The following is a 25,814-nucleotide window of genomic DNA, read 5'->3' as shown; positions in this document are numbered from 1 at the left end:
TCTTTGCATAAGTTTCCCTGATGGAAAAAATGAGGATAATGACACACACATTTTGGGGTTAGGGAGTCAGGTCTTAATCCGATCAGGTTGTGACGCAGCATACAGGAGTAAAATGTTGTTACCCTTACTTTGTATTAAACATAGTTTTGATACATCATTTACCAATCTGTTCCACTCTCCAGTTGTTAAGTGGCAAAGTACATATGTTTATATTTGTTATTTTTTTCCTTTACTTGTGCTTGCCCCCTAGCCTTCATCAAGACGGCTTGGTTTGTCTTGTGCCAACTGTCACACCACAACCACAACCTTGTGGCGTAGGAATGCAGAAGGCGAGCCAGTATGCAATGCCTGTGGCCTTTACATGAAACTTCATGGGGTAAGCTGCTATTTCAATCCCAAGTTTGATTCTTGTTTAGTAAGGGCCTGATCCTGCATGCACACCTCTTATGAAATATCCATTAACGTGAGTAGTAGCAAAGTGCCCTTTGACTTTTATGCGGCAGGATCAGAGTCTAAATAAAGCTATCTTAAAAATTCTGTAAATGCAAGTTAAAGTAAAGATTAAGAAAAATGATTCAGAATGTCATTTGCTAGTAAGTGGTTGGTTATACTTTTTCAGCAAATGTAGAAAAATAATGTATGAAAATAACCGTACTGTGAAATATAAATGGAATACATTTAGCACTAGATTTTGGAAACCTTGTGAGTAAAGTTATACACATGTATAAGAGTTTGAAGGACACGAGTATTTGAATTTAGGAATATGTTGTCCAGCCTTTTTTTTAAAAAAAAAAGAACTTAAAGATGGTTATAAACATTATAATAATTGATTATATTTTCCAAAACTTTTTAAAATGAGGCAACTGATATTCATTTTGAATACATATGTTTTGTTTAAAAGGTGTTGTAATTGCACTGGTTTGTGCCCATGAAAGCTCATGATACTGACTATCTATCTATCTATCTATCTATCTATCTATCTATCTATCTATCTATCTATCTATCTATCTATCTATCTATCTATCTATCTATCTATCTATCTATCTATCTATCTATCTATCTAGTCTCTAAGGTGCTACAGGGCTACTTGGTTTTTTTTAAGTTACAGACTAACACAGCTACCCCCTGAGACTTTAATGACCCAGACTCCAAAGTAGCTATTTGTGTATTTTCTTTGTATAAAGATAAATTTGAATATAGTGCATTAGTTCACATGGATAGATACTTAAAAAGAACATATATTATGTTTTAAAGACCTGTCCTAGAAGCACTTAGGTTGAGGCTTGTTCCCAGTTGGAGTCAGTAGGAATAAGATCCTACCCTTTGTGTTTATCTGTTTTGCAGGATCAGCTTCTAAATCATAAGAATCCAGTCCTGTTGTTCTTATGAAAATCTCCAGCTGAAGTAAATCAGAGTTTTGGCTAAGCAAAAACTTTAGGCTTTTTGGAATCACTGCTATAGAACAAAGAAAGAATAGTCATTTTTTTATAGAATGGAGTCTATATAATCCATAAAAATACTCTATATTGATTTGGTTGGTAGCACCATTTGATCCTATGTTAAAATTTGGTTTCTGCTGAGTGCTGTACATACAAAATTTTAATGATCTGTGTTGCTTTTTTCCTCTTCTAGGTTCCTCGGCCTCTTGCCATGAAAAAAGAAGGAATTCAAACGAGAAAGCGAAAACCAAAGAACATAAATAAATCAAAGACGTGTTCTGGTAAATATAGTAAGAAAGGCTATTTGTATGTAAGGATTTTGTCATGCTTGATAATATTTGTTACTAATCACAGTTACTGCTGTTGCAGGTAACAATAATAATGCAGTTCCTATGACTCCAACATCCACGTCTTCTACTAACTCAGATGATTGTAGCAAAAATGCTTCCCCTAGCACACAATCTACAGCCTCAGGGGTAAGTGATAAACTAGTATCTTTATTTGTAAGCAAGCTGATCACTGTACAGTATGTTATCTCCACTTTTATCTTATCTAGCGGTACAATAATCTAAACAAACTTCAGTTGTGTTAGCAGATACTGGAGCAAGATTTTCTGAGGAAATTACATGCAAATGTAAACAAAAGGACAAGCTGAAGTAATTTACAAACCTCTTAATTAAGATCTATATAATTTTTATGATTAAATCAACCAAAGTGTAAACAAAAACATTTTGTTTTGAAGAGTCTAGATTGTTTTATCTTAACATTTTTTTTAGACATAACAGCAATGCACGGCATAGTGACAGTATCAGTAACATTAGTGCACATAACACAAATTCCTTGAATGCTGGCCAACATGCATGTACAATTCCAGACACTACCCAACTCATCCTTTCCAAAAGTTATTTAAAATGTGCACATGGATAAGCATGCATAGCACCCCTCACACACAAAATTTAAACTTCCAGTAAAAGCTTAAAACTCAATCCTGCTGTCTGGGGGGCTGACAGCTTCTGCAGGATCCCAGGCAAGGTGGGAGGGGGGCCTCGGGCAGAACAGGCAGGAGCAGGGCAGCTAGACCTCAGCACCACCTGAACTGCAGCTCTGGACACCCCTCCCCCAGCCCTCAGAGCTGTTCAGCCGTGCTCCGGTGACAATTTAAAGGGGCCCCGGACAACTGTTCCCTTTGCCCCTCTCCCTCCTTTCTCCCATTGGGGGGCCTGCTTGAGGACTGTCTGCAGGCAAGATGAATTGAGATGTGCGCTTAGGGCCTGATCCAAAGTCATGGAAATCAGTGGAAAGATGGAAGTGGATGCTATTCAGCACTTGACAGGATTGAGCCTGTGAGGTTCACTGCACCAAAGCTTATTTATTTAACCATAACTTTCTATTTTCATCTATGTTCTAGAAGTCTCATATATGCCACATCTTCTTGCCATCCTCAGATCGGCACTTGGGATAAAATATACTATAATTCAAATTGCAAAGTAGTTTCATATAAACATCTTTTATTTGTTTACATTCCCACTCCCCGTGCACCCTTGCAATCTTCTGTATTTTCATCTACTATATAATTTACTTTAAAATATACCTTTAGTATGGCTTTAATGGTTCCTTTATGAGTAAAAAGAAGCTCGTTTATCATAATTATTTTTCAGTAAGTCTGGCACCTGATCCAAATTCCTTTCCTTGATTTCTTCTTGAAATATGCAGTTTCACTGTCAACATAACCTTTCAGCAAATTTTGTAGTTTGTGGCCTTGTTTACAACAAAACTGCACAGAGATGCTGGACTTTTGGTTCTGATGCCATCAATCAAGATTATTAAAAGGTTGTATTTGACACGAAAAAAATTCAGAGTTAAAAAATAAATAAAATTCATTAAAAGAAGGGAAATTTGAAATGGCAACTTTGGTCTAGAATGGAAAATGATTGGGGTTCAGGCTTCCCTTTTGCCCTCCCGTCTCCTAAGCAGTCAATAAGAGAAAACATTTAGTTCTATATTCTCCACTAACTTTAGTGGGCAAATGAGTAAAAATGGCAAATGATCTTCCATTTTTCCATTTTGAACAAAAAATACCCCCAAATTTATAACAGAAAAAGAAGGGAGAGGGGGAGAAAGGGAAAAAAATCGTGTCAATTGTAGAGCCATTGCTAATGAGGCTAATTGAGTGGGCTGTAAGTGTCCCATACTTAGATTTTGATGTCATTTGGGTGTTGAATACAACAGCCCATCCAGTTCATATCTTTCTTCAAGCCATAAGAGATAGTGTTAACTTTGCACATCAAGGCTAGTCCCGCAGTCTCATTCCAGGTAGTTCACTGCACTTTTTGAGTGCCTTAATTCTTATTCTTTGAGAAATAGGAAAATGCCAAATTGATAAAAAAAAATACATTAGGGGGAAAATATATGATGTTTTAGAAACTATTGCCTACAATTCACAGAAATGTTATTGCTAAATGAATCATTTAGAAAAAAACAAATTCCTTTGCTGGTACAAAAGTAATTTGTTATGCTTTTGCAGGAGGCTGCCAAAAGAGTTCCTAGTAATGTGGAAATCTAATGGAAATAAAATTCAGCAGAATTTGTGTCAGTAACATTCATTTTCAAGCCCTACCTTTTCCATTTCCTTTAAAAGTAAAATAATGGAAGAAGGCGGGGGAGGAGAAAAGAAGGTATTTATAATCTAAAAGACAGTTAGTTACTCAATTTAGCAGCTTTGAAACTGTACATTTCATGCAGGGAATTTTACCCGATGTTAGCCTGAAGAAAAGATACTGGCTTAAATGTTGATTCTATGCCCTGCCTAGTTGAAGAAGTTTAAAAAAATTAAAATATAAGCTAGAGGAACAGAAATGGGCATGAATTATAATATTTGGATCCAGATCCAGACTTAGATCATCCCAATATTTGGAAGCATTTCCATCTGAGATTTTGGGATGCCCCATTATCCGTGCTTTTTTTGTAAGAAAAAAGGTGCCAGTACTCTGGGCCAAACTTGTTGAGCAGAAAAAAAAAAAAAAAAAGGAAAACTTTTTTTGAGCAAAATTTGGTCACAGCTCCTTTAAGAACCACAGGGCAGCCGCATGTCCCGAGCATGCAAGTTTTTTCACTTGTTTCCAGGAGACACCATGCAGAGTAGCCTCTTCTGCCTAATTATGCTCCCTTGTGGAACAGACATTATCACCGTGCAACATGCCAGTACTTTGTGTGTCCGGTGTCCATGAGGAGCACCTGGGCTTACTTCTAGGGGAACCATCATGGTGCTCTACATTTTTGTAGCTTATGCTCCTGGACAGCACTTCCACTCTTTCAAATTTCACCCTGCATGATGGGACTGACCAGGCCTTTTGTCTATTGTTGTCCTAGTTATGATATATTTTAAGCATCACAGGCCAGTTACTGCCCTCACTTATCCCCATACATCCCAATCAATGTATTGGAACTGTTTCATTCCTGTTGATATGGTAACTGAATGAGTGTGTTTTATGAATGTGTATACAGATAAATGTGGCCATTAATGCATACCAATGCAATTTTATGAGTCTGTTCAGGGAAAAACTGGAGTCAGTGTGTTGTAATTTAGAATCTTAGTGACATTTTTGTTTTTTTGGTTGGTTTTGTTTTTTAATGAGTGGAAAAGAATACAAAGTTTTCTCAGAAGGGCCATAAAAATAAATATTGTGATATTCTAATGTAGGGCCTGATCCTGCAGTCCTCATGAAGGAAAAACTCCCATTGGTTTCACTTGGAATTTTGCTTTTAGAAGGACTTTAGGGTTGGGTCCTTAGAGAAGCAATAGCATGAACAGCAGTCTTACCATGCTGGAATGTTGTCTGTCTCTTGGAAATTAATGACATATTAGCCATTATGTTGGCATAATATGAAGGAGAGATCAAAGTAAATTTAAATTTATACATTTTTATTATAGGCAAATGGATTAATTACAACAGTACTAAAATATACTTTTACATAGTGTATGGTCACGGAATCAACAGAATTCTGTTTTTGCTCTATTCATACTTACTTTAAAGTCAATCATTATTAAAAGCAGATTACAGCAGGAAAGAAAACAACAGTATTTAGAAGAATAATGTTCAGAGAAAGTGGTGTGGTTGGGGGTTGGGAAAATGGAGGCGGGGTCATAGGAGGGGTACGGACATTGGAAAATTAAGGGAACCCTCCCATCTTTACCAAAATAGGTTTTATGTAACAAAGAACATTTCTAAGTGTGCTTTGAATAAATAAAGATTATCCCGGCAGCTGAGCAAAGCCACGGTAACAAACAGGATAGCACTTTAGATCTTTAAAGCACTGTAAAATTAGTAACTCAGGGCAGCAGCTCATGACTCTTCATTAATCCCTACTTCCCTTCCCTAAATATCCTGCATAGCCTCTTTACATCTCCACTGCCATCATGGTGGGAGAGAATAGGCTCCATGTCTAATATTTCCTAGGCAAGGCTGACTCTCTCACTAGATAAAATTGGCAGCAGATCTTAGGCTTTTTTGTACAAAATGGCTACGTCTACACTGGCACGATTTTCCGGAAATGCTTTTAACGGAAAAGTTTTCTGTTAAAAGCATTTTCGGAAAAGCGCGTCTAGATTGGCAGGACGCTTTTCCGCTAAAGCACTTTTTGCGGAAAAGCGTCCGTGGCCAATCTAGATGCGCTTTTCCACAAAAAAGCCCCGATCGCCATTTTCGTGATCGGGGCTTTTTTGCGGAAAACACTGGCCCTTTTGCGCAAAAGTTTTTCGGAAAAAGACTTTTGCCCGAACGGGAGTAGCATAGTATTTCCGCAAAAGTACTAACAATCTTACATGAGATTGTCAGTGCTTTTGCGGAAATTCAAGCGGCCAGTGTAGACAGCTGGCAAGTTTTTCCGCAAAAGCAGATGATTTTGCGGAAAAACTTGCCAGTCTAGACACAGCCACCAAGTGTAGTTCTGTTTGTCTGCGTCTTATATCATAGGGGAGAACTATTAGCGCAATGCCAGTTAGGCAGAGTATCAGAGGGGTAGCCGTGTTAGTCTGAATCTGCAAAAGCACCTTATAGACTAACAGATTTAGTTAGTCTGAATCTCCTTTGGCACCTTATAGACTAACAGATTTATTGGAGCATAAACTTTCGTGGGCAAAGACCCACTTTGTCACGTGCATGTCACGAAGTGGGTCTTTGCCCACGAAAGCTTATGCTCCAATAAATCTGTTTGTTAGGCAGAGGGTTCACTACAACTTTGGGATCCCACTCTGCCACTTCAAATTCCTCTATCTTCCTCCTTCATCTCTTCCAGCCTGACTTCCTTCAGTTTCTGCCTCTTGAACTCTCACAGCACCATGACTGCCCTGGATTTGTCCTCAAAGACAGACACATGGGGAGGAATTCACATGAGTAATTTAGGCTGAGCATTGCAGTGCCCAACATTTAGATGCTCTGCTGCCTAGTGGAATTCTTCACCCTGAATTAGGTGACTGGGCTTCGTAAATGGGACATGGGGAGATTTAGGTGCCTAAAAGGATTACTAAAAGCCAGCTTTCTGGGCAGGGAGCTGTCAAAGCTAGCTAGTAGGATATGCCAAGTCAAGAGGTTTTCTTAGACACCACCCCTCCGAGCAAGTGAGGAGCCACTTAGGAGTCACACTGTGGATCCTTTCCTGGAGTCAAGCTAGGTCAGTCCTGTTTCCAATAGCCAGTGGTTAGAGCACAGTCAAGATGCAGAAGACCTGGTTTTCAGATCCCTTTCTGATGTGAAGCGAGGTTTTGACCCCTGGCCTCCCCCCTCCTTGGTCTATGGCAAAGGTTCCCAGACTTCCTTGCTGAACTGCCCTTTGGAGATTCATGCCCCATGAGCATCTGCCTCCGTACCAGGGAAAGGCCCAAAGGTGGGGCTGTGGATGGTGCTGAGACACCCCGATGGTGGGAGATAGGGGGAAATCTTTATATGACTAGTGAGCTTCGGGGCATCTCTTACAGAGGGGGATCAACTGCTAGGGCCAAGGGGAGGGTAGAGCCCAAGGAGTCAGTTCTGGGCAAGGGCTTCTTAGTCTATCTTTTCAGCCTCATAGGGTGTGGGTGACTTTATGTGGAGGGTCTAGTGCCTGGCCCTTCAATGGGCAGCAGATCCAACCCCCTGCCTAACCCACATCTTCCTGGCAGAGCGTGGGCCCCACTGCCAGCAGCAGGACTTCCCAGCCTCCCATCTCCACCTAGCAGTACTGCCACCTCCCTACCCCTAGAGCAGCTCCTCCTGGCTGGCCTGTTACCCCTCTGCAGAGACCCCATATCCATCAAGCCCTGACCCCTGCTTCCCCAGCAGAACTCTTGCCAGTCCCCCCCCCCCCTCCCTCCACGCTCAGAGCTCGGCTGTGCACAGCGTCAGAACTGGGACTACTCAGGATGCCATGGGAGAGGGGGATGCTGCCTGCAGCCCAACCCACAGGAAGAGGCTACAATCCTGGGGACCCGCCTTTCTCCAGCCACCCACCCTAATGCACTCTGGTCCCGCAGATAAACTCAGTGCTTGACCTGGGCAAGTTTTTGTAAGACCTGCGATTTATAGAGGCAATCTCTTTCATGCTGCCCCACAGAACATTTAGGCATTTTATACACAAGGGAACAGTTTCAATGGAGTAGCCCAGTGTTTACGGCATTCATCTAGGAAATGGGAGACATGGTTTCAAGTCTCTGGTCTACATCAGGCAGTGTGGGCATGTGAACCCAGGCCTCTCACATTGTGGATGAGGCCTCTGACACCGGACCCTCGGGGATAAGCCTGGTGGCACCTGCGGGGTTGTGGTGTGTGGGGCCCAATCTGAGAGAAGAGCTCTAAGATGGCCTCTGAGCATGTCGACCAAGCCCTGAAGTGAGATAATCAGACAGCTGCTGGAGCACAGGCGTGAGTTAGGCATGGAGCTACTTGGTGTGGTCAGGAATGAGGTGGCTGTGTGCATGCCCCTCTGCAGGAATGTAGGCCCTATGGCAGGCCCTGCCAATGGGAAGCAAAGGGGGCAGTTGTCCCAGGAGCCCAGCGATTAAAAGGGGCCTGAGGCTCCCGGACACCACTGCTGCTACTGCGGCATTGCCAGCGGCTGGAGCTCCGGGCCCTTCAAAACACCCAACACAGCGCGGTGCCACGTGCTCTGAGAGGTGGGGTGGGGGTGCTGAACTTCATGTGGCGTGGGGACTGGCTGCTATTGGTAGGGTTGCCAGATGGTTTCAATAAAAATACTGGACACACTTGACATTACATCTTATTTAGAAAATACCGGACATTTATATTTTCTCATTTATAATTTCTCAATTTGTTTCCCAAACAGGAAGCTCAAATACTGGACTGTCCGGTTCAAAACCAGACACCTGGCAACCCTAGCTACTGGCCCCACCCCTTCTGCCTGAGGCCCTTACCCTTTTGGGAGCGTGAAGTTGCCACCTCCCCCACCTTGCCCAAGAGCTCACACAGGCTGTCAGCTCCCCCGCTCTAGGGAACTCTGCCATTGGAAGTGTAGGCAGCTGGGGAATTTAGGCACCTATAGGATTAGGTGGGAGCTGAGCACAGATTTTGAGAGTCTAAATCTTTGAATTTAGTTCGATGCCTAAGTCCCCTGATGAACTATACCTGTGGCTTCTCTCTGAAAATCAGGCCTGGGTGCAGAAAATCTGTTTTGTGGTTTGATCCTGATGCCCTGAATTCAGTGGCAAACTCTTGTCAATGTGAAGGGAAATAGGATTGGGCCTTGGAGATGCCAATCTGGTTGTCATTTTCTATTTGCAAGAGAGGGAATCATGCTTTCAGAAGCTGCCCAGTTCTTCCTTACCAACCTCATCCAGTTTTCTTCCACAAGTTGCAGTTCAGCAGATTATCAATACTATCCTCAGATTTCTACAATACACATTCAAGCTGTTAACGTTTTATTAATAGGGGCCAGCTCCTTGGCTGGTGTGAATTGGAATAACCTGTCACTGATTTCAAATGCACTGCTATGCCCATTTATACCAGCAGAGAAATGAGTTCAGCTAATTCACAGTAATGAATTCCTTTGTCTGCAGAAGTTAGGGGACTAAGAGCAGAGATGTTTAATCTTGAACAGACCTGCGTAACCTAATGATTCAGCCATGTCCATTTCAAAGGTTAAAGATTATTTTCTATGTGACACTTTGGGAACTCCCCAAATTGAATGTGTCATTCTACTAACTCACAGTGGTTTCCCAACTGAGCTGCCCTGCCCACCCCTCCATCCCACTCCTTTTCTCCTCCCCCACTTCATATTGGCTTATTTTAGGAGAAGGACTGGCAGTCTGAGTCAGACAGCCTTCGAACCGGAAGTGCCTCCACATTCTCGGGTATCTGGGAGAGTTAGCAGATAAGCCACAAACGGGAACACAAAACAGATCCCTCTGCTCCACCCTTGTAGAGTTAAATCAAGGAAAGCGTGAATTACTCTTTCCAGACAAGAAAAAAGCAGGTACTGGAGAGCTCTGGCAAGAAAGTGGGTGAATGGGAACCTTTCACACTGATTTCTGCCGTACCATAGTATTTGTTGAAATTTGAAAATACTGTTTTCCTGTAGTTTAAACTGTTTGCTCCTAGGGAGATTCAATGTATTTTTAAAAATGTCTTTCTAGCTAAAGGGGGAACCTATGTTATTTATTGGAGATTTAAAAGCCTCTTCCCAAAATGGCTGCTCCAAGACAATTGAAGCAGGACAAATAAATGGAAAGTCTTAGGGAAGGAGAGGAGATGCCCGTGGATCTTACAGTGTACCAACAAAAGTAAAATAAATTTTTTTTCCAATTTTATACATTGAATTTATTTTTCTTTTATTTATCAGGGCAGTGTCCATCCTGTGCTAACTACATTTCCATACCATTTAATATTCTGTTGAGATTATCAATAAAGCAAGTAGTTAGACTGATCACTTTTTGAGATGTGGATGCTTTTTCACTTCAAACTGGAATGCGAGCACAAAATTCTTTCCACATGGGCCACTGAACAGGCATCAGATAATAGACTTTGATCACTAATGAGAGCTGGATTTGAATCACCAACCTACAGATAAAAGGCTCTGTGATCCATGTATTGCCAGATATACCCAGTTTTTTACTTAAGCAAAACTCCCAAAGATTACAATGTTCAGCCATGTTAGTCTGTTTCTGTAAAAAATAACCCCAGGATTCTGGTGGCACTTTAAAGATTTAACACATTTATTAGGGCATAAGCTTTTGTGAGGTTCAACTCACTTCTTCAGATGCTTGAAGAGAAAGGAAAAGAAAAAAAGGAAGGAATACAGAGGTGGGAGTGTGACATCAGTGCTAATTAAATCAGAGTGGATGTGGCTCACCTCCAACAGCGATGAGAAGGTGTGAATACCTGAAGGGGAGATGACCTATTGTAATGTCAGTGCCATTCCATGTTTCATTTTGAGGGGGTGCAGTCAAATTAGTAATATTACCCATAACATAAGCTATCTGCTACCAGAAGAGATTGGAGTACCAATGATAAGTGAGTGAAGTAATATCTTTTATTAGAAGAACTTTTATTGGTGAGAGAGACAAGATTACATAGACCTCTTCTTCAGGTAAGTGGCTGTGTAAGCTCAAAAGCTTGTTTCTTTCACCAACAGAAATTGATCCAATCAAAGAGATTCCCTCAGCCACCTTGTCTCTCTCTATTTTGGGAGCAACATGGCTACCCCAACACTGCATAATAACTGAAGTAAGGATAGCAGCAATCATGGTTGCTGTCATTCATTCCTTGCATACCCAAAATGCCTGTTGAAATCAGTGCAATGTGTAATGCGGTGTAATTATTATTATGTGAAAAAGCTGTGCATTATTCAAACAAGTTATTAGAGCTGACAGAACATTTAATGACTGAACTTTTTTTTTTCATCTGGAAATGCTCTTTCTCTGAAGTTGAAACTTTTCCTGGGAATGTGTCAATTTTAGTGTCAGTCTAGTTAAAAAAAATTTGAAAGGAAGCATGTTGGAAATGACCAAACATTTTATTTTGACATCTGAACTGGAATGTTTGGCTTTATTGTTTTGAAATTATGTTTTGCTCCAAAAATTATCTTATTTGGTATTACATTTTTTAAAAAATGAAACATTTTGATTTAATCAAAATGAAATGCTTTGATTGGCTCGAAATAACTTTAAAAAAAACCCAGTTCACAAGAAAGTTCAAATTTGGGGCTTTTGGTTGTTGTGATTTTGAAATGTAAGAATTTTCATTGAACTGAATTTCTGGTTTCTGATCAGCTCTGCAAATTATCTGTAAAATATCATTTCAGAGGGGCATGGGATTCCAATGTAAATAAAATAGTGTGAAACATATGAATGATTCCAAGGTAAATGGACTTTTAAGACTGGAGTCAATTTCAGGAGCAGAAATAAATGTGTACCATAAAGTGCACAGTTTTTGATCAGATAACATTTATATTGCCCTATAAATATTTATAACAATATTACAATTTTGTTTTACTGAATAGCAATATAATATCTAATAAATAAAACAAAGATGGCAGGAGAAAAAAGTGTACTTTTTTGTGTTACCTATCCAGCTGTTTGGTGGCCAGAGTCACGTTTTCTGAATTACAGGTTGAACCTCTGTAGTCCAGCACCCTCGGGACCTGACTGGTGCCAAACCAGAGAATTTGCCAGATCACGGGAGGTCAATATTGTGTAGCAGCATTACCAGTACTTCCACTGCTACTGGTCTCTTTAGAAGACATTTAGGGGAAAATCAGAGCTAAATAACAGCACAGAACACGGTGCGCCAGGATTGGTGGCTGTAAACAAACTTTATGGGATGGCAGGAAACTTTGTCACATCCATAAGTGGACATATGGCTAATTAAAATCATGTCAGAACATGGATGTTGCTAGACCAGAGAGTGCCGGACTAGAAAAGTTCAACCTGTATTTTTTATTAACATAACATAGATGGATACTTTCCGAAGTATTTTAAAAACATTTTCATTCATTTGTTAGCGTACTATCAGAGACAATTCCTTCTCAAGTTACACTGATGGAACCTCACTAACTTTTTCAGGAGCTCAGCTGAGGGGAAACTGGACCTCACTTTACCACAGGTAGAAAATATCAGCTCACCACAAATACCTCTTTCAGTGGAAAAAGAAATTTAACATGGGACAAATTTGAGTCTAGTGGTGGATCTTGCCACCTTTCACTATGAAGACTCACAAAACGTTATGGCTGTGTCTACACTGCACCCCTTTTCCGGAAAAGGGATGCAGATGAGACGAGTCGGAATTGCAAATGAAGCGGGGGATTTAAATCTCCCCCGCTTCATTTGTATAAACATGGCTGCCGCTTTTTTCCGGCACGGGGCTTTGCCGGAGAAAAGCGCCAGTCTAGACGGGATCTTTTGGAAAATAAAGCCTTTTCCGAAAGGTCCCTTATTCCTGATTTTAAGAGGAATAAGGGACCTTTCGGAAAAGGCTTTATTTTCCAAAAGATCCCGTCTAGACTGGCGCTTTTCTCCGGCAAAGCCCCGAGCCGGAAAAAAGCGGCAGCCATGTTTATACAAATGAAGCGGGGGATATTTAAATCCCCCGCTTCATTTGCAATTCTGACTTGTCTCATCTGCATCCCTTTTCCAGAAAAGGGGTGTAGTGCAGACACAGCCGATGGGAAGTGGCCCTTGAACAAATGTGCAAATTCTCCTAAACATTTCTCTGCTTTTTTATATATGAGAAGGGTTAGTTTGGCACAGCTCCAGATGAAGAACTGAGAGATGGGCCCAAGGGAGGTTTTCCTTTTGTGTGAAATGATTGGATTAAATATGTGTACTTTCTACTTAAGTAACAGGCAAGCTGTTTCTGCAGTCACATTGTCAGATATTCCCTTTTATAGGAATTTAGTCTAAAGAATATCCATTTACAGTAAATTAAGATTTTAAAGTTACCCAAGAGTTAATTTCTCATGAAGTCAGATCTTAAATATTTTCTTTATTAGGTGAAATGTTGCCTCTTTCTCTGTCTGGCACTGAAGTTTTTCTTTTCAGCAGATCTCTTAGTCCGTATGGAAAAAGTGGATTGTTTTTATCTTTGCAACTCTATGGTTCTCTGTTAAATTAAATGGAGTGATTATTATTAGATAGCCATTATCAGAGCCATGTCTGCCAAACCTTCCCTGTGGCCTGTCTTTCTGATTTAGATCTTTGCAGGCTGCAGCAAATGGGAGGGTTGTAACAAATCCATAACCACTGAGAACTTCATGGTTCAGTCTCACCATAATCAATCCAAACTTTATAGTGACAACAGGGATGGAGCGCTAAATCCCTCTTGGTTTGAAAGCATAGGTCTCTTGCCACTTGAGATAAAAGTGAGTCTTTCTTAGTTGTCAGCAGAATGGAGATGATGTTACACATTTGAGTGGTTTAGACAAGACCTGAGAAGTGACTAATTATTTTGGATGCTGCTATTTTGGGGTATTCACCTTTTGAGGCATTTAAAATGAGTCTGAGTTTCAGGAAGTTCTGAAAACTCACTTTGTGAAAGTCACACCACTTCAGTGGTCTCAAGTTGGGCACTCAAAAATGTAGGCACCCAAAATCATTAGCCAGCTTTGAAAATCTTGACCTCCGATGCCATCCAGTAGGGGGCACTGGTACACGCACACTCACACACAGGGGCGGATGAGAGTTTTGCGGGGCCCAGGGCAGCACAATTTTGCAGGGCTTCCCTTTGGAGAAAAAATAGAAAAGAAGGCATCAAATGCGCAAATTGAAGGCTGTTTTCATATGAAATGTGAAGTGGGTAAATTTGATAGAAACTTTATTTAGTTGGATAATTTTTATTTTAATTATATTGTAATTCATTCATAAACAAAATTCTGCATTAATAATTACAACATTTCATTTTTATTTAAGTCTATTATAGCTGTCTTGCTCTTTTGGCAGCACATTCTTCAATTATGTCATTAAAGCCCATTTCTTTACACAGATCATTTTCAAAAAAGTTTAAAAATCCTTCTTCACAAACAAATGCAACAGCAACTACATGACAAATATGTGTGACTGAGGACTACACACATGAAGCAGTACATTCACCTGCCAACATGATTTTTAAACCCCTACAGCAGTGAAATCCTGCATGATTGTACTCGCAATACTCCTCTATTATTCTGCATCCTTTTAGACCGTTAAAGAAAGGTTTTCAAAATCACAAATAGCAATTAGGCCCAACTGAAATAGCAAAATTCTAATGAAAATTCAGAGCTGGAAGTCCAACTTTATCAGATACACTTTTGAGAAAAATCTCCCATCTATATCTATGTAACAATTTATCATTTAAGGAACACATTTTCAGAAACATGCAAATGAACATATCCCAGATTCAGCCCTGCTGGCTATCTACATATTATTTCTTAGCTGGCTACAAAGTGAGACAACATTTTAATGTGTTATATGCACACACAATATAATTATATGCAATGTAATATCCTGGAAAATCCTGGAGTGATTTCTGTCACGAAGACCTGTAGCTCAATGAAAGAAATAGTCTGTAAAACGTAAAGGGAACCCCTGCCCCCTAGCTATTAAGCTGGCTACAGTGAAGAGTGGGGATAATGTTTTATCTGAAGTTTCTTCCTATTTATGTTTGGGAGACTTTTCTTTAGCTGTTCCTTTAAAAGTGATGTAAAGGCAAAACCAGACACAACCTGAGTTCCTACTTCCTTCTACCAATAGTAGCCTCTGATATTATATTTGGCATTAGTAATTACTGTTGCTAGGTGGTGCTTTCTCACATAAAACACTGCCTTAGTACTTAGTGCAAGACCTCATAAGAGGAAAACCTCTCAATAGCTTGCTCAGGTCTTCAGTCTTTCTAGAGCTATAGACGGCACAACACAGTTTGGCTCTTCGTAGGCTTCCTAGGACTCCTCTCCCCATAAAACATTCTTAGTTTTCAGATATTACTACAAACCAAATTATCGACAGGCAAAGTTTCTGCAACCCCTCAGGGAGTAGCTTATACAGCCTAACCACAGAACACCTATAGCTCCACTCCACCCAAAATGAACAAGACTTTACCTATGCAATTTCCTTTCCTCCTCAGCACCCATAAACTACCTTCAATATCTCTTTTTTGTCTCAACAAAATAGAATATTTAAGCGTTTTTACTATAACCCGAGAGCTGAGCAATTCCTCCATCCTGACTGGCTAATAGGAGTACAGCTCCGCTGACCCAATGAGAATGAGGATCCTAAATAAACCAATGAGAGAGCCTCTTTTCTTTCCTTTGCTCTGTGCACCTCAACTGTCAACACTAACAGCTGAAGTGGCCGGTGCCCGATCTTTCCGAAGGCATGAACAGAACAGGGCACTTGCTCGGTGATCTATCGCTTGTCCTCTAGTCCCAGCATCTGGCATTCAGAGTTTAGGGACCTCTAGAGCATGGGGTTGGATCCTTGATAATCTTGTCTGATAAATTCACCCGCTTCGTTTAAAAACCATTCCTCCCCACCTGCACCAAATCATACGTTAAATTCCTTCATAAGTCGATTCATTTGTTCATTCATTCTTGTTCCTCTTTCAGTTTAGAGACAAGGCGGGGAAATTTAACATTCGTCGAGAGAGAAAAAAATCAAATACTGGTCCGGTCTGAGTGCAGAACTGTGTGTGTGTGCAAAGCTTTGGTGGTGTTGTCCACCGCTCCCCCACTTCTTTCCCCTTCACCTTGATACCAAGCAAGTGATGGGTCATTCCTTAGGAGCAAGGCTAGAGAAAGAAACACCCTCCGGCTCCGATCAAGATGCCTGGCTGGTGTGGAATAACGGGAAGCCTCGAGTGGCTCTTGGGATTTCGGGGTTTCAGATACACACTTTTCGAGAAGAGCCAGAGAGGCCGAGACATGAGGGCTGGGAAGTTGATTCATTTGCATCCGGGTCCAGGCTATATTAGCAGCCTGCAGCAGCTCTGGCTTCCAGTGGTGGCGTGAAGGGGCGAGAGCGGCTCCGATCAAAGCGCCTGGCAGTGGAGAGCCAACTGGCTTCTAAAGAAGGGCGGGGTGGTGCTGGCTGCTGGAGAAACTGCCCCCTCTGCGCTGCGATGAATGCAGCGCAACCGGGCGCTGCTGCTCCTGCAACTCCAGGCAGCCAAAAGAAAAAGAGAAAAAAGAAGCCGCCCAGAAGACAGTGGAGCGTGGACTTCTCCAAGAACTGCAAGGGCTTCTCCTTGGCGGTCATCAAGGAGGAGCAGGCCTCAACTGGGGTCCACGTCCAGAGGAACAAAAGCCGCATCAAAGCGCTCAAGGACATTCAAAGTGGGGCCTATTGAAGCGCGGGGCCCGGGGCAGCTGCCCCGCTCACCCTGCCCTATATCCGCCGCTGCTCACACACATTCACTAGCCCAGCGGTTCTCAACCACCAAACCGTGGACCAGTGGTGGGCTGGGAACCCCTGCCTGCTAGCCCACGGCACTTTGCCAGGCCACACCCCCAGCTGCGAATGAGCCCTGCTTGCTGGGGAGTTCCATTCACTATAAGGTGTGTGCCTGCGCGTGCACTAAAAATTCTTCCATGGTGAGTGATGCTGTGAGCTACCCATGTGCCATGGCTGGAGTCGGCCCACAGTGAGGCTGTCCCTACTGAGGCAGCCTCGCCACGGCCCCAGTTCCAGCTCTGGTAGCAGCCACGCAGTCTGGCTGATGGGACTGCATGGTGGTTGGCTGCTCCATGTCTTTTCTGTTGTGGGCAGCGTGTTCAGGACCAGGAAATGGAGCCTTCATGGCCAGGAGCGTCCCAAGGAGGATCAGGGTAGAAGCCCGGGGAGCCGCGCTGGGTGTCCGTGATTTCCACCCAACTTCCCCCCTGTGGCCTTCCCTGCCAAGTCCGGCTTGCACCACGTGTCTGTCAGAATTGTGCGGGGCGGAGGGGGAAAGAAGCCGGGCTCCTGGATTCAAACCAGCAGGTGTCAGGGGGGCTAATAATGCTCGGCTGTCAGGTGGGCACCAAAAGCCTGAGAAGTGCACGGGCTGAGTGACCCTGCGCCTCTATGCCCCAACTGTTAATGGTCTGGGGAGGAACTCTCAAACCACCAGAAGCATGTGCCCACCCCTGTCACCTGTGCTGCCGACACCGCCGATCCTGTGTGTGTGTTGGGGGGGCTTGACTGTTGCCAGGCCTGGCAGGCCAGGGGCGTGGTCTCTTCCTGGCCAGGGAAGAGCAGTTTGCTGTGTGGCAGCCTTAGAGCAGCCATGACCCGGGCAGAAGCGCTCAGCTGGTGGCTGGGAGGTAGCACAGGGCTAGGTGAGGGGGTGGGCCTAGTGCTGAGGGGCTCTGGTGGGGGTGGGGGGCTCTTAAGTGGCAGGGGGGACCTGGGGGTGGGGCTAGTACTGGGGGGACTATGCGGGAAGGGTTGGCACTGGGGAGCTTTGTGGATGGGGCTAATATTGGGGACTGGGAGCTGGTACTGGAAGGGAGGCTCTGAGGAGGTTGGGTGCAGTGAGGCTCTGGAAACAGGAGGCTGGCACTAGGGGATCTGGTGGTAGGGGGCTCTTAAGGGCGGGGCACTGGCACTAGAGAGCTCTGAGGGTAGAATGCTGGTACTGGGGGGGGTTGGTGCAGAGAAATCTGCGATCAGTGGCTGGTGCTGGGGGGTACTGGAGGGTTGGGGGGGCTCTTGTGGTTAGGGTGGCACTGGGGGACTGGAGGGCCATGGCTTTTGGTGGACTGCTAACATTTTTATTTGAATTTGCATATTCATTATTCAAATGATAAACATGCAAATGTCACCAGTCCACCAAAAGTTAGTGAATGGGTTTGCCGGGCTCTGGTATCAAAAAGGTTGGGAACCACTGCTCTAGCCCAATACAATTGAATCATACTAATTTCCATTTCTTTTGGCTTGTCCAGCTCTCCCTTTTTCTGGTAGATGATTTCCATCTTTTGAAAAGTAATCATGTAATATTTTCCAAATACTGATAGCTCTCAAGGTGGGATGATGCCAACAAAAGGGACCATTATATACAGGGGAAACTGGCTACTCTGATGGTTTTCTTTTTTCAGTCAGAGGTTCTGAGGTACAGTAGTGGTTGAACGGGATCTAATCCTGATCCTCCATACAAAATCCAGATGCTTGGAGTGTGATGCACCCAGTGGGCAATAATTTTTCTGTAGAACTTTTGGCTTTGTGAAGGCAGAGAGAAGCAGTGCTCCTAGAACACTTAACTGCTAGTTGATTTCATGGAACGCTGGCTCCATTTTTCACAAAGACAAATTCTTTTCAGATCTCCAGACTCCTGATTTGTTTAATTAATAGGATTGAGTAAAAGCACATTTATATTTTCCTTCCTGTTCTCTAGGCGGGTTCTTCAGTGATGTCTGGCCAAGGAGAGAGCACCAGCCCTCAAGGCAGCACACTCAAGTATTCAGGTCAAGAAGGGCTGTATACAGGAGTCAGCCTGACCTCCACGACTGAAGTTACAGCATCGGTGAGACAGGATTCCTGGTGTGCCCTAGCTTTAGCATGATCAGAGAAGATGAAGTTGGATACCTGCACTGGGCTGCAGCCTTTCGACATCCACACTTGTTTTTGTTTGTTTGTTTTGTTTTATCAGGCAGTCTGAGCAGCAGTGAGAGTGCTGGCTAGAACATTCCTCTGACGTTGTTTTTGTGCCTTAATGATAGAGGTGTTTTTTTCCAAAGAGGTTCTGCCATAGCATCCAGCTCCTCATCTATGCAAGAAAAACAAGGGAAAATGAATCTCTATCAGGGTAAAACTAATACAGCCAAAAAGAGCATCCTAGAGCTTTTGTTAGGTTCCAGAAATACATCTGCAAGAAATCCAGCAATGCTGCCTTTTTGATTGTATGTTTGTTTTTCACACCCTCACCTCTCCAAAGACTATGATTGCTCTCGTCATTTTTTGGGGAGGAGATAGGGAAAGCGTTTGATAAGGGATAGTGAGATATGTAAGGAAATGTTAATGTGCGTGTTGCTTGTGCCAATGCACACATCTTGAACTAAGCCTTTGATGCCCTCTCACAGGTCATTTCTCTTGTTAGCACTGTCTGTATCCAGTATGCCTGCATTGCTCTGTCATTTTCCTGCATCAGAGTTCAAGTACACCCCTGGAGGAAATCACAATGTTTGGTACAAGTCTCTCAAGGTTGAGTTAGTTAATGAGATCTTTTGTTTTAAAATATTTACTCACTTTGCAAGACTGCATTATAACTTTTAATGTACACTGTGACTGAGGTTTATGAAAGTTCATTTTTTGTGACTGGACTCTATATAGTCAGTCAGAATTTGTAAACAGGGTAGCAATCAGATATTTTTCTTCCATATATAAAATAATTTTTTTAAAAAAAGAAGTGCAATTTGCGTTGCAGCAATCAGTGTTAAATCATTTGCATAAGATTTAACAACAGTTTTTATATGAATGAATGAATGTAAACATTTTAACTTAATGGTACGTAAATAATTTAAAAGAAAAAAAGTTAACTAGGTATCCTTATGCTTTTTTTTAATTGCAGCAGAAACATCCCATTTTCTGTATTTCTGGTTGTTAAAACACAATTTTCAAGAACAAACCTTCTCTCAGGAAAAACACCCTATCCATTTGCTCAGAAGTTTTGTGCAGAAAAGCAAACGCATCTCCATTTTTGCCATTGAAGAAGTATGTGCTGGAAAGATACAAATTGCAATGAAACGTTACTACCTAACTGAAACATATGTAAATACTCCATAAGATATTGAGGCATCTTTAAGATTTAGGATGCAATCTGTATAGTATGACTGACCTATAGCTAGGTTGGTTTACATTGTTTTTTTTTTAAATGGGATGCCATTTGGAAAGTTGTTCTTTCATCAGAGCTTTACAAATAAAAGGGTATTGTTTTTTTCTGTACAATGAGACTTCTCCTTTTTTCACTCTGGTATATTATAGAATGTTTAGCTGTTTTAAAGCTATAGAAATATGTATGATGCAGCTTCAGTGTTTGAATAACACAAGGATGTCTTCATATTAGCTATCTAACCTATCTGTCTAATCATTCTATGTGTCTTTTGTAAATAATCAATAGAGTTTAGCTCCTATACCCATATTATCTACTGGCATATAAAATAGGGAGATATACCTGGTGAAAAATGTGTAAGATTGAACCCATGACTCCCCCCCCCAATATTTTTAATATTGCCCGCCTGTTTACATTGCATCTCAGCCTAGCGATGACATTCTTTTTGTAAGTAATCTTGATTCTCCCTTCACCTGGACACCTCAAAATGCAATTGCTGTCACCTGGAATTTCAGGGGGATGAGGAGTACAGGACTGGGCCCAAAAATTGCTGGTGAAAGGAGGAGCTAATATTTCATATGATTATTGGCGGTATTGTGGGACGGGGAAGCAGGAGCTCCTGAATGCCAGTCGTAGCTCTGTTATCAATATACTGTATGATCTTCGATCTCCTCTAGCTCAGACATGAATGGGCATAACTCTAATGAAGCCTTGCCAGTTTGAACCAGCTGAATATCTGTGCCTCTGTTTATCCATGCCATGTGAAATGGGGTAAATAAAAGTTTCTCTTCCTAGCTCTGAGGGATGCTCTGAAGGTGGATGAGTGACTTCATTAATGTTGGTACAGTGACTTGATAATGAAAGCACTATCCACGTTGTGAGTAAGCAGAAAAGGCAGTCTAGTAGGATCCAGGCTTGAGAAAGCAAAGGGAATTGCTTATGAGTGGAGGATTTTTAACCTATACTTTCTCTTAGTTGAAACGCAGTCACAGCATCAGAAATGGGCTACAGCATGGGAGGATGTTTCCCTTTATTCCTTAGTGAAAAAAAGGATCATTTATGAAACACTTGGATTCTCTGGAGCCAGAGCTGCATTGATTCATCCCTTTCTCCTGCTGCGTTAAGTAGAACAGAGTACCATGTGCTTTACTGAATACTGATAGAAATGGAGCCGTGTTAGTCTGGTGTAGCTGAAAGAAAAAACAGGACTACCGTATATTCCGGCGTACAAGACGACCTCTGAAGTTAAAAAACATCCCCCAAAAATCGGGGGTCGTCTTGTACGCCGGATGCCCCGCCGCCGGAGCCCCTCCGCGGCTTTGAAAGCTTCGGGGGAAGCCGGCGGGGGGGCATCCCAGGCGCGCATGGGCTGCCCCCCCGCCAGAGCCCCTCCGCGGCTTTGAAAGCCTCGGGGGAAGCCGGCGGGGGGGCATCCCAGGCGCGCATGGGCTGCCCCCCCGCCGGAGCCCTCCGCGGCTTTGAAAGCCTCGGGGGAAGCCGGCGGGGGGGCATCCCAGGCGCGCATGGGCTGCCCCCCCGCCGGAGCCCCTCCACGGCTTTGAAAGCCTCGGGGGAAGCCGGCGGCGGGGCATCCCAGGCGCGCATGGGCTGCCCCCCCTCCGGAGCCCCTCCGCAGCGGCGCGGAGGGGCTCCGGTGGGGGGGCAGCCCATGCGCGCCTGGGATGCCCCCCCGCCGGCTTCCCCCAGGCTTTCAAAGCCACGGAGGGGCTCCGGCGGGGGGGGGGGGGGGCAGCCCAGGCGCTCCTGGCGGCTTTGCTCCTGGTGCCTCTGGTCTGCTGGGGACCATCTCCAGCAGACCAGGGACACCGGGAGCAAAGGAGGCGGAGGGGCGCTGGGGTATAAGATGAAACCCTATCTTTTAATTAAAAAGATAGGGGGTCGTCTTATACACCCAGTCGCCCTATACGCCGGAAAATACGGTATGTAGTACTTTAAAAACTAACAAGATGGTTTATTAGGTGATGAGCTTTCGTGGGCCAGACCCACTTCCTCAGATCAAATAGTGGAAGAAAATTGGCATGACCATATATACCAAAGGATATGTCTTGAGGGTGAGAAACTACAAATCAGATTTTGTGTTAACTGTAGTATGCTTTTGTTCAGAGAAGTGCCTGTGCAAAATGGCACTTTCTTACCCACTGAAGCTGATCCCTAGGTGTATTCATTGTCAGCCCTGCTGCCTCATGATGTGCCAGCAGCCAGCCACTTCTAGAAGTGGTGTGGGGCCACGGCCGGCCGGCAGCCTTTCTGAGCCCTGCTATAGCACTGACATTTAGCAGCTGCATTTATTTTTGTGGGGCCCACCATAGCCCAGGATCCTGGGCTGCAGCCTAGAAAGCCCCTGATGATATGCAGAATGGAGGCCTGTATTCTGGGAATCAGTAACTCTGAAAAAGATGTAGTGATCATAATGGACCAGCAAGTAAGCATGAACTGCAAGTGTGATGTTAGGGCAAAAAGGGCTAATTAATTCTTGGCAGTATAAACGTGGTTGGAGTAAGGAGGTAGGTTTATCTCCGTGTGCAACATAGGTCAGACAAATCCTGGAATCCAGTTATGGATTTGAAAAAGGCAGCTAAAAATTGGAGAGGGTATAGGACTGGAAAATGCCTTACAGTGAGAGAGAGCTCAGTCTCCCTAGTTTATCAGAAAGAAAACTCAGGATGACTTGATTACAATGCATAAGAGAAAATACTGGGTACTAAAGGCCTGTTTCATCTGGTAGGGAAAGGCTTAATAAGAACAAATGGTTGGAAGCTGAAGCCAGACACATTCAAATTAGAAATAAAGCACAAATTAATGAGAGTGATTAATCATTGGGACAAACTACCAAGGGAAGTCATGGATTCTTCCTCTTTTGATGTCTTCATATCAAATCTAGATGCCTTTCTGGAAGATTTTTTATTTAGTTGGAATTGGTCCTGCCTAGAGCAGGGGGCTGGACTTGATGACCTTCTGAGGTCTCTTCCAGTTCTATGATTCTATGATTCTAAGACTTACTTTAGTCAAACACAAATCATACTTTGGTCAGACACCAGTTGTTAGGCTCAATACAGTGGTAACTGGGTGACATTTAATGCCTGTGATACACAGGGGCTGTGTCTACACTGGGCCACTTATTCCAGAAAATCAGCCGCTTTTCCGGAATAAGCTGCGAGCTGTCTACATTGGCCCTTGAATTTCCGGAAAAGCAACGATGCTCTACTGTACAAAATCAGCCGCTATTCCGGAAAAACTATTCTGCTCCTGCTCGGGCATAAGTCCTTATTCTGGAACACTGTTCTGGAAAAGGGCCAGTGTAGACAGCCCAGTAGTCTTTTCCGGAAAAAAGCCCCGATCGCGAAAATGGCGATTGGGGCTCTTTTCTGGAAAAGCGCGTCTACATTGGCCACAGACGCTTTTCCGGAAAAAGGGCTTTTCCGGAAAAGCAGCCTGCCAATGTAGACGCTCTTTTTCCGTAAAAACTGAAAACGGAATAGTATTCCGTTTAAAGCATTTCCGGAAATTCATGCCAGTGTAGACACAGCCAGGGGGGTCTAACTAGATCTAGGGGTTGCTTGTGGCTGTAAACTTTTATGAATGTCTCAGATGGGACCTAAGACTGAAGTCTTGAACTCTTGTGATTATTAAAAATACTAGTTAGCCTAGTGCCCTGGATGAACAACAGCTCATCTTCACATTTTGATACCTAGTATGTCCCACTTTCTCTCAAACACAGGTGTGAACTGTTGTTGCAAGCTGTTAAATACCTCCTGTGTTGCATGTATTATGCTAGTGGGTGCACAAATACACCTGCATCTCTCTCCTGCCCCAGCGCAGTGCTGTGAGGGTTAATTGATGCCTGTTAGGCATGTGGACGTTACTGGATGAAAAGTGGAAGCTGGGAAGAATGACCAGAGAGAGATGGAGCAACTGGGATCTCTGGGAATTCTGAAAGCAGAAAACTTCAGAATTGGTAGGCTGTACTAGGGTGTGAGAACTCAGTGGCAGAGGTGTAATCTTTTTATAGTCAATGGTACGCTCCACAAAAGCCTGCAAAATTTGACCCACTGCTTTCCTACTCACTCAGGGCTCAACCTTGTATCATTAATGTCAATGGGAGAGGGTGTCCTATTCCAGTGTTTCTCAACCAGTGGTACAAGTACCCTTACGGGTACTCAAGAGACATCTGGGGGGGTACGTCAACACAACTGAAATTTGGAGAAAACTGAATTTTTGTTTTAAGTTTTACAGCACTTTATTATTTTTGTACTTTTTACACCCAAAAAATTCATTGCCTGCCTGGCTACGATTAAGTTGTTTAAACAAATGAGTTGCAATGGTAGAAAAAATTTTGTGTGTGTCTGAAAACTGTAGGTACTGGGGCACTTATAATTTTTTTTAAAAGGGGTACTTTATCAAAAGAGATTGAGAAACACTGTCCTATTCTCTGGTCCATTAGCCATACAAAACAACTTTATACCAGCCAAAGAGAATTCCCACTGTGGAGGGCACCTGGCCATTGGCACAATCTGACAGCAGAGGCTCTGCCTTCTCTAGCACTACCTCTAGTGCCCTGCACTAGATTCATCCCTTAAATAAAGGTTTCTGCACCAGCTCTGGCGTTAGGGGAGGTAAGAGGTGACTTAGGAGTGTTCCGGGGGCAGGGAGGGAAGGGACTTGGCAGTAGAGACTCTGCTACACCTCAGTCTCCCTGACCATATGCTGCTATTGGTGTGTGTAAAAGTTGCTTCTGTGCAGTGTCCTCTTGAATTGGGGCTGGGTTGTTGAGGAGCTAAAAGTGGCTCTCTCTGTTCCCTGGCTCCACAATGTTAGGAGGGAGAGCCTGTCCCCAGCAACCCCCAAGTGTGGGGCTTGGGGCACCCCCCACCCCGCTGCTACAGCCCCCACCACTCATTGCTCAGCTCTCTTGGCCCCCTCCCACTCAATGTATGCTGGGGGATTATCAGGGGTCTGGTGTGGGGCAGCAGAAGGGTCGCCCTCCACTCGCACTCATCATGGTTGCCAGAGCCAGAGTGGCCCAGCAGCCTGCTTTGCTCTGCCTCACCCTACCGCCCTCCCCCGTGCTGCTGGGCAGAGAGTAAGGCTGTGTCTAGGCTGCAAAGAAAAGTTGGAAAAAGATATGCAAATTGTGAACCACAATTTGGTCTATATGGGGCCAAATTTTGGAAAAACCACCTCTTTTGGCACATTCCTTTCCTCATACAATGAGCATTACAAGAATGGCAAAAGAACGCATCCACTTTTTTGGAAATTGTCCCCAAAAAGCGGACATGTTCCTTAGATCCCAGAGGGATCCCGGAAAAGCTCTGCAATCTAGACATAGCCCAAATGAAACAATGAATTCACACTACTGTGGCTGTGCTGGGTAATGTTGACTCTTCATTTGGCTCCTGAACCACTCAGATCCCAGTATCACTGAATTAAACTTTTCCACTTTCCCTCTTTTCTGCCCCATTTTCACAGTGTGTAAGCGTTTCATTTTGCTTAATGGGGAGCACGATTCATCCCTTAAATAAAGGTTTCTGAATCTGGATCTTTTTAGCTCCACTGAACATTGCTTAGGGTACACACAAGACTCCACCATCCCTAT

The 25,814-nt window shown here is 43.4% G+C and overlaps 1 protein-coding gene across 2 annotated transcripts in view; it reads left to right on the top strand.

The window, feature by feature from the left end:
- The window catches only part of GATA6 (GATA binding protein 6), a 31,826-nt gene extending 11,510 nt beyond the window's left edge, over positions 1-20,316 (top strand). For both annotated transcript variants that reach the window (XM_006139059.5, XM_006139060.5), the window contains exons 4-7: positions 251-376; positions 1,633-1,720; positions 1,809-1,915; positions 18,767-20,316. In XM_006139059.5, the coding sequence (XP_006139121.1) occupies positions 251-376; positions 1,633-1,720; positions 1,809-1,915; positions 18,767-18,934 (489 nt within the window). In that variant the 3' untranslated portion in view covers positions 18,935-20,316. The remainder of the gene's footprint in view (positions 1-250; positions 377-1,632; positions 1,721-1,808; positions 1,916-18,766) is intronic.
- The last annotated feature ends 5,498 nt before the right edge of the window (positions 20,317-25,814 follow it).

The sequence above is a fragment of the Pelodiscus sinensis genome, chromosome 2 (genome assembly GCF_052426305.1).
Source record: "Pelodiscus sinensis isolate ZL-2025 chromosome 2, ASM5242630v1, whole genome shotgun sequence".
NCBI lineage: Eukaryota > Metazoa > Chordata > Testudines > Trionychidae > Pelodiscus > Pelodiscus sinensis.
Note: the sequence above shows the minus strand (reverse complement) of the source record. Positions and strands in the feature narration are given on the sequence as shown.